At 45.9% G+C, this 9446-nt stretch overlaps 1 protein-coding gene across 2 annotated transcripts; it reads right to left on the bottom strand.

Moving 5' to 3' along the window:
• Positions 1–527: 527 nt before the first annotated feature.
• On the bottom strand, positions 528–9241 carry MOCS3 (molybdenum cofactor synthesis 3). 2 transcript variants are annotated; one of them, XM_065523307.2, is made up of 2 exons: positions 7833–9241; positions 528–3304 (listed from the first exon to the last, which is right to left on the bottom strand). In XM_065523307.2, exon 1 carries the CDS (start codon positions 9214–9216, stop codon positions 7834–7836), a length of 1383 nt encoding a protein of 460 aa, XP_065379379.1. In that variant the 5' UTR covers positions 9217–9241; the 3' UTR covers positions 528–3304; position 7833. The 2 variants fall into 2 exon arrangements, with proteins under 2 accessions (XP_065379379.1, XP_005569408.2); XM_005569351.5 differs by having other exon boundaries at positions 2218–3816.
• Between the last annotated feature and the right edge of the window lie 205 nt (positions 9242–9446).

Raw genomic sequence — 9446 nt, 5'->3', positions numbered from 1 at the left:
CTTCCCCAGACAAAGAAAGTCCCCTGGCAGTATGTACGCTTTCATAAAACCCTCAGAATTTTTTTTTTCTTTCTGGCCTACATTGAAACTGTCATTGACAAAAGAAGAATATCTCAACCTCAACACAATTGACGTTGGGGGTCCAGATAATTCCTTGTGGTGGGGGCTGTCCTGGACATTGTAGGATGTTTAGCAGCATCCCTGGCCTCTCCCTGCTGGATGCCAGTAGCACCTCCCCTCCCCCACCCCAGTTGTGACAATCAAAATGTCTCCAGACATGGCGGAGTGCCCCACACTATATTATTGTGTTCAAGGTCAGCTGCATGAGTGCATGGCGTGTGCAGTCACAGGGCCCTGTGCTCAGAGGGCCTTGTGCTTGGTTGAATGCTCTGCTGTTGTTGTGATATTCTTTTTGTTTGGTTGCTTTTGGTGCAAATCTAATTTTAGTAAAGCAGCCTCGATGACACCTTGATTTTAGGACTTCCGACTTCCAGAACCGTGAGACAATAAATGAGTGTTGTGGCATATCATTTTCAAATGCGTGACACTTTATTAGCTGGCAATGAAATTATTAATAGTTTTTGAACAGGGAACCTACAAATTATCTTGCTAGTTCTCACTGTATACCTCATTTTTTTAACGCTACTCTCCTCATTTCAAAGCAACGATGGCGGCTTTGGAAGAGCAAAGAATGTGTCTACCTTATTCACAGTGCTGTCTTCCAGGTGCTGGCGAAGGCAGGGTGCTCAAAAATATTTGAGGAAGGCAGGGAGTGATGGAGAAATTCAATTTAGGCCCTGCAGCTACCCCTGGCTGAGAAACAGAAGGAAAGAATCACCTCGGTCCACTGGCGTAAGCTGCTCTATTCATCAGCTAAGGCTGCAGGAACATTCTTCCAAACTCCTCAAGCGTGTCAAATGGCAAGTGTCCCCTGTGTGGTCTGTGGGTCTCTCCTTCAGCTCTCCATATGCCATGTCAGCTGGGCCGAGCAGAAATCCCCAGATGTAATAAGATAAGACCGGGTGAGAGCCTTAACACTGAATTTCTGAGCTCGGCTCATTCAAGGCAGCCTTTCACTTTGCATTAATTCTGGCCAATTTAGCTTGTCCTCTCATCTGAAAATCAGTCTACCAAGATGCAATTCTCATAGCCAGGGGAGCTAAGGTCAGCTAGGCAAGTATCTCTAACAGCAGGAAAATGCCATTTATAGTAAAGCCATTTACAGTGGGGACCCAAATTTCAAACTAAATAATGAAGGGGAAAAAAATGTTTGATTGGGGCTGCATCTTGAAAACTGACACTAAAATTTCTAAGAACAAGCTTATTTCCTTTCACGGCTTTCTTCTGTAGGTTCACAGTTTGTAGGGCTTCCCCGGGGAAGGGGTGGGGGATGGGAAAGAGCATGAGGAAGGCTCTGAGTTCCCCTATCATTATGTTTCTTGGTCTGGGAGGGAGATGGTGACAAAAGTGTGTTCAAGTTATGAAAATTTATCAAGCAGTACATTTAGAATTTGTGCATTTTTCTTTTTTAAAAATAGAGGCAGGGTCTCAGTATGTTGCTCAGGCTAGTCTCCAACTCCTGGGCTCAAGTGATCCCCTCATCTTGGCCTCCCAAAGTGCTGGGATTACAGGTGTGAGTCACCACAGCCAGCCAGGATTTGTGCATTTTTCTATATATAATTTCTTCAATTAAAGATTTTTTATAATGGTTCCAAATTTCAGGAACCTTGAATTACTCGCTTAATTCAAGAAGAAAGAAAAAGAAGAAGAAGAGGGAGACAGGAGAATGACAGAGTTTGTGACGGAGAGTTGGACTGACGGCATCACGAGGGAGTTAGGGGTTGAAATTGACATACCATTGGCTTCGATAATGGAGGAAGGGTCGAGAGCCGATGAAGGTAGGCAGCCTCTAGAAGCTGGAAAAGGCCAGGAACGAATCCTCTCCCAGAGCCTCCAGAAAAAAAGCAGCCCTGATCACACCTTGATTTTGGGACTTCTGACTTCCAGGACGGTAACAGGATAAACCTGGGTCAAGCCACTTCGTTTGTGGTAACTTGTTACGGCAGCAATACGAAACTGACATACTTAGGTGCCATCACTTTTCATCTGTGCCTAACTGATCCCCTGCCTTTGTCCTTGCCCCATAATCTCCCTTTTTCACAGAGGGGCTGTAAGAATCTTGGTAATATAGAAACAGGGTCCCGGCACATTCTCCTCTTTTTTTGTTATTTTTATTTTTTTTGAGATGGAGTTTCGATCTTTTGACCAGGCTGGAGTGAAGTGGTGCAATCTTGGCTCACTGCAACCCCTGCTCCCCGGGTTCAAGCAATTCTCCTGCCTCAGCCTCTTGAGTAGCTGGGATTACAGGCGTGCACCACTACTGCCCGGCTAATTTTTGTACTTTTAGTAGAGATGGAGTTTCACCATGTTGGCCAGGCTGGTCCCAAACTCTTGACCGCAGGTGATCCACCCACCTCGGCCTCCCAAAGTACTAGGATTACAGGTGTGAGCCATCGTGCCTAGCCACATCCTCCTTCTTAAAACCTCCCATGGGTTTCCATGATCCTTAGAATAAGATCCAGACTCCTCAACATAGCCCATGATGCTTTGCACCATCTGGCCCCGGCCTCCATCTTCCCATTCTTTGTGCTCTGGCCTTAGCTGGCTTCTATGTGTCTTCCAACTCGAGATGCTCTTTCCAGCCTCAGAACCTTGCACTTGCTGTTCCCCTTGCCTGAATGCTCTTCCCAGCTCATTTCGTGGCTCCTGCCATCTCCTTCAAGCTTCTTGGCTGAAATGGCCCCTTGCCAGCGGTCTTCTCTGGCTACCATCCCAGCCCCCAGCCATTATTCCTTCTTGCAAATCACAATGTGTGATTGTATAACTGGTTATCTGTCCTCTTTCTCTTCTACTAGGATGTAAGGTTGTGTGGACAGATTCCCAGTCTGTCTTGTTCATGGTTGTGTCCCTCTGTGGCAGGCATCGGTACCTGACCATTTGTAATAAGCACTAAATATTTCTTAAATGAACCCGTTGTGTTTCCTTGGCATGACCGAAATGACTTCCCCATTGCATGTCCTCTACTTATAATAAGCACTCAGGTTCTCGTTCTGATAGAACAGAAGCAAATAAATGGGAAACTTGGGCCTCTGTGCAAGGTCAGGGTTGTCAAGCCGACAGACATGGGCAGACATTTCTCTACAGAGCAACGGGCATGAGGATAAAATAAATAGCAGCTGTTGATTAATTAAATAGTCCTAAGCTGAGGCTGCAGTGAGCCAAGATCACACCAATGCACTCCAGCCTGGGAGAGAGAGAGAGAGAGACTCTGTCACCAAAAACAAAAGCAGCAGAAACACAACACCTAGATAACTCACAACTTGCTGTTTTTTAAATTGTGAATAATTGAACTAAAGATTGGAAACCAGAGTCAGTGTCAATCCACAGTACTTCATAATAAACTATCCTATTTTTCACCCAAATTCTGGGCTTGCTTTTTGTTTGCTTGTTTGAGACGGAATTTCACTCTTGTTGCCCAGGCTGGAGGGCAATGGCACAATCTCAGCTCACTGCAACCTCCGCCTCCTAGGTTCAAATGATTCTCCTGCGTCAGCTTCCTGGGTAGCTGGGATTACAGGCGTGCACCACCACACTCGGCTAATTTTCTATTTTTAGTAGAAATGTGGTTTCTCCATGTTGGCCAGGCTGGTCTCGAACTCCTGACCTCAGGTGATCCACCCACCTCGGAACACTGCCTGTGTAATACACCAGTGTCACACAGAGGATTCCCCAAGATTTCACTCTGGAGTTCCACACCTAGAAAGAAGGAGGAATACCAAATGTCTCAGAGTACATTTCTATTGTATCTGGAATACACTTCTGCGATTGTCAGAACATAGATTGCTTTCTATGCCCTGACAGGGCATGAACACATATGAAGCAATTACAAAGTTTTGCTTAGAGTCAGTAAAGGATGACACTTAGGGAATGGGCTCTTCAACCAGAGCATCTGGATTCGAATCCCAAATAACACAGTACATGCTCAAAATATTAGCTATTATTGTATTTAGAATAAAACCCAAACTATTATGGTCTACAATGTTTATGATGTTCCCTGCTTCTCAAACCTCACCCTGTCCCACTCTCCCTAATTGTTCGCAACCCAACTTGCCTCTGCAGTTTCTTGAATGGAACACTCCAAGTTTATTTGCCTTGGGGTCTTTACAGTTATTTTTCTCCCAGTATAGAATCGTTTCTTCAGATCTTTTGTAACTGGCTCTCTCTCACCTTTCAGGTTTTGGGTTTAATGTCATCTCTGAGGCCTTCCATAATTAAGCTAAACAAAACAGATCCCCTCCCCCACCCTAACGTGTCACTGTTTCATTTCTTTTATGGCACTTATCAGTAATTTACTTGATTTATCTCTATTTAAATATAAACTCCTCTACAACAGGAAACCTTTTGCTCATTTTTATTCCAGAACCTAGAATAACAAGTACACTGAAGGCATCTGATGTTTGTTATGAAAAAGAAAAAAAAAATCAAGTTCAGGCTGGGCATAGTGCCTCACACCCGTAATCCCAAACACTTTGGGAGGCTGAGGCAGGAGGGCTGCTCGAGCCCAGGAGTTTGAGATCTGCCTCGGCAACATACTGAGACCCCCATTGCTACAAAATTTTTTTTTTTTTTTTTTTTGAGACGGAGTCTCGCTCTGTCACCCAGGCTGGAGTGCAGTGGCCGGATCTCAGCTCACTGCAAGCTCCGCCTCCCGGGTTTATGCCATTCTCCTGCCTCAGCCTCCCGAGTAGCTGGGACTACAGGCGCCCGCCACCTCGCCCGGCTAGTTTTTTTGTATTTTTTAGTAGAGACGGGGTTTCACCGTATTAGCCAGGATAGTCTCGATCTCCTGACCTCGTGATCCGCCCGTCTCGGCCTCCCAAAGTGCTGGGATTACAGGCTTGAGCCACCGTGCCCCGCAGCTACAAAAAATTTTAAATTAAGAAATGGCTAGGCATGGTGGCACACACCTGTAATCCAAGCTACTTGAGAGGCAGAGGTGGGAGGATCACTTGAACCCAGGAGGTTGAGGCTGCAGTGAGCCATGATCACGACACTACACTCCAGCTTGGGCGACGAAGCAAGACTTTGTCTCAAAAAAAATTGCGTTCAAATCCTATCTCACCATAAAAACCTAGCTACAATCCCCAGAGAAAACCAAATTTCAAATACTAACATATGCCAGGCACAGTGACTCACGACTGTAATCCTAGCACTTTGGGAGGCTAAGGTGCACAGATCACCTGAGGTCAGGAGTTCAAGACCAGCCAGGCCAACATGGCGAAACCCCATCTCTACTAAAAATAGAAAAATTAGCCAGGTGTGGTGGCAGGTGCCTGTAATCCCAGCTACTCAGGAGGCTGAGGCACGAGAATCGCTTGAACACGGGAGGTGGAGGCTTCAGCAAGCCGAGATTGTGACACTGCACTCCGGCCTGGGGGATAGAGCAAGACTCTGTCTCAAAAAAAAAAACCCTGAAATATATCTGGGTTGTGTACTGGGTAGTTGTTATATTCTTAACAGCCCATCTTTTGAAAAATATTTCACTATTTGGGAAAATCCCACATCAGGAGTTCTATCTTCCTATTGTAGATATCAAAACACAAATTCCCAGCCTCTCTTGCAGCTAAGATGTAGGCATGTAATTAGACTCTGCCTACCAGACACCGTCATAAGGTTTCACTCAGAAAATAATATAGTGACTCTGCTTCTTGACACATGGACTGTGGCTGAAGTGTTGGGCTTTCTGGGACAGCAGGGGGGCCACGTCAAGTGAAACTGGCGAGACTGTAGTGGCAGTTTCCTCTGGTACTTGATAGAGTAGTACAACATAGACACTATTCTCCTAAGGCCAGTTTTGTGCATGATTTCGGGCATCATTCCTAGAAGTATAGGCTTGAATCTATCCCCAAAATTCTCAAAGCACCTCCTATCACTTTAGTAAATCCTTTTCCCACTTAGTCAATCAGCTCTTGCCTGTCCCCAGTGACAACCAGGTTTATAGGAACTACAACTGTCTGTAACTTTAGGACATCAGTCTTTAGAATATGAAATCATTTCTGTGTCTCGCTATTTGTTTCCTGATATGTATCAGAATCAGTTGTCCCTGGAAGGAAATGAAAAACACAGGCCAGCCATCTTCGTTCTCCACTCCAGGTCTCAGTCATTTACTTCCATAAGTTGTTGGGAGGAACAGTCATAAGAGACCTGCTTCATCTTTATAAAAGAAGGGCATACCATACTTTAGGTATACCTGTTCAAAGAATTAGTTACAATGTTTCACAGTTAAAAAGTGATCACTAATTTTGAATTTGTTAAATACCACCCTCTTAAAACAAGATTCTATATCACAAATTGCAAACTGGTAAGTAAATCTGGTCCGCAGAGGGTTTTTCTGGCCTATGATGCATTTAAGCTTTAAAAAAAAAAAAAAAAAAGGTCAACAGAGATACAAAGATTTTGTAGTTATATCTGTGATTTCTGCCATTCTTTAAAAACAACAACAGCAGCAACTGATTATGAGCCTGCACGCAGCAAGCAGTGAAGGAACAGGCCCCCTTTTGACAGGCCATCAGTTCAACCGGCCACTGATAGGCACTCACAAATCAAATTTTTACTTATAATGTTGTTGTCTATATTGGAAGTTGGGGAGACTACCTACTATTTTATGAAAATGTTAAGTAAACAAACACAAAAACACATTTTACATTAGTATAAAATGGTGGAATAAAAAAAGATTAAATCAAAAGAGAAAAGGCAAATTAAAGGGGGAGAGGCAAAGGGTTGGGACTTCGACTTGAAGATTCCAAAGCAAGTCAAACCATAGTATGCAATTTACACAATGTTATATGTGTGCAACATAAGGTGGACCGTGAAACCAACTTTAAGAAAACAGTAGCAATTTATAAGAGGCACTGACAGACTACAAAGGTGGTTTCCTTTATTTTGGTAAACTTTAAAGATCTATGGTGGGCGTGGTGCTTCACGCCTGTAATCCCAGCACTTTGGGAGGCCAAGGCAGGCGGATCACAAGATCAGGGGTTCGAGACCAGCCTGACAAACTTGGTGAAACCCCTCTGTACTAAAAATACAAAAATTAGCCAGGCGTGGTGGCGTGCGCCTGTAATCCCAGCTACTCAGGAGGCTGAGGCAGGAGAATCGCTTGAACCTGGGAGGCAGAGGTTGCAGTGAGCCGAGATCGCACCACTGCACTCCAGCCTGGGCAATAGAGCAAGACTCTATCTCAAAAAAAAAAAAAAAAAAAAATCTCATTTTGATACTAATTCAAAATGTCAAATAAAAGGACCCCCTTTCTGAATAATTAAAACAATTTACATTTTAAACATGTATTTCTGTAGGATGTATTCTATCATCTGAAATATTAATAAGATCTAAGAATTTCTTAACAGTAAGCAGATCCTAAGTATATAATCTGTGAAAATGATTTAGAAAGCACTTTGATGCGGGAGGTGGAAAATAAGGACAGGTAAATGATCTGCAGTTTAAAATACAAATTCCTGTCACGTCATATCTCACATGTCCAAGACACCCTCGTGTGCTGGAAAAAAAAATGATGGTTCTCAGAAACAGTATAAACCAGTAATAAGTCATACAATACAAAACAATTTTTAAAACTCCTTATAAAAAAGGAGTCCATGTATTCACAGATACTGTAGAATCCCCAGCTCCTATGCATATTACTGAAAAATTCAAATAAATGTATCTTTGAGGCATTACAGCAATCCACATCTTTCCCATCAGACTATACCGGTCACCTTAGTACTGCGGAAATGTTCCATCGATTTTGGCAGCCCAGGCCATGAGGCCCCCCACCACATCCCGAACTGTTAAAGAGTCTAACTCTTGAGCTGCTGCTAAGGACTGGAGGACCTTCACGGCTTTCTGTGAGTCATTTCCCAGTTTGCAAATCACATAAATGGGGACAGCAGCCTCTTCTTGTGTGCCCTGCTTCCCTTCCCAGATTGCTTCTTTTAAGAGTTTCAGGCTCTCCCCATCCCTGCGTTCCAAATGTTTCAGAGGGATGTGTAGGGCATGAGGCAAACGACAAATGTCCACCTCCACCTGAGGCCTGACGTCCAGCAACAGGTGGGATGCCCCAGAATCCAGAACTCGCTTATAGTCGGTGACAGAAATACGCTCCTCTGGGCTCAGTAACTGCAGGGAGCGGCATTTATCAGTGGCTGAGGAGCCACAGAAGGCTTCATAGTCCAGCAGATCAGTCACAGTGGGCCGTTCCCCGCAAACTGCACAGTCGAGCCTGCGGCTCCGCAGCCGAATACAGCGGAAATGCCCTCGCAGGGCATCAAAGAGCAACAGACTGCCACTGTAAGAGGGGCCCAGACCCGCAGTGATTTTCAGCACTTCCAAGGCCTGCAGGCAGCCCAGGATCCCAGTTACGACACCAAACACCCCGCCGTCCGCGCAGTTGGTCACTGTCTCCGCTGGGGGTGGTTGGGGGAATATGCAGCGATAGCAAGGCCCACCGTCATAATGGTAGACTGTGATTTGGCCCTCGAAGCGCAAGGCACTGGCAGACACGAGGGGCCGACCCGCCAGCACACATGCGTCATTAATCAGGTAGCGAGTGGGCACGTTGTCCGAACAGTCGGCCACCACATCATATCGGCGGACCAGGTCTAGGGCAGTGGCTGGCGTAAGGGCCTGAGTGTACGGCACGCATTCCACTGCCGAATTGAGGCGGCGCAGCGAGGCGGCGGCCGACAAGGCCTTGGCCTGGCCAGCCAGTGCCTCTCCATGCAGCACTTGGCGGGCGAGGTTGCTCATCTCTACCACGTCATAGTCCACAAGGCCAAGGCGACCCACGCCGGCCGCTGCCAAGTACTGCGCCAGTGGACAGCCAAGCCCACCGCAGCCCACGACTAGCACGGACGCGGTCGCCAGGCGCAGCTGTCCGTGCACGCCCAGCTCCGGCAGCACTAGCTGCCGGCTATAGCGCAGAATCTCATCTGGGGAAAGAGTGGCCTTCGGCGGCAGCGGCGACACAGGAACCAGCCGTTCTGGCCGCGGTTCCTGCTCCGCCAAAAGGGCCGACGCCAGTTTCTGCTTCAGGGAATTCAATTCCTCCTCACGTTGCGAAACTTCAGCCTGTAACGCGAGTACCTCCTCCCGGGAAGCCATGGCGACCTCTTCCGGAAGTTGTCGTAAAAGGCATTTCCGCTTCCGGCTTCTGTTTCCTAGCGACTGGGATAAACTAAAAAACTTTATGGAGCTTGGGAAAAGATGATAATAGATATTTACTTCCTGAAGAAATCTTCAGATTAAGCTTTAAAGATGCATAAATCCTGCATATTTGTAATTGAACCACACAATAGCTCTAGAAGAACTAGCGCTCAATCACACAGATCATC

Source organism: Macaca fascicularis, chromosome 10 (assembly GCF_037993035.2).
Source record: "Macaca fascicularis isolate 582-1 chromosome 10, T2T-MFA8v1.1".
Taxonomy (NCBI): Eukaryota; Metazoa; Chordata; class Mammalia; order Primates; family Cercopithecidae; genus Macaca; species Macaca fascicularis.
This window is presented reverse-complemented; position numbering and strand designations above follow the sequence as displayed.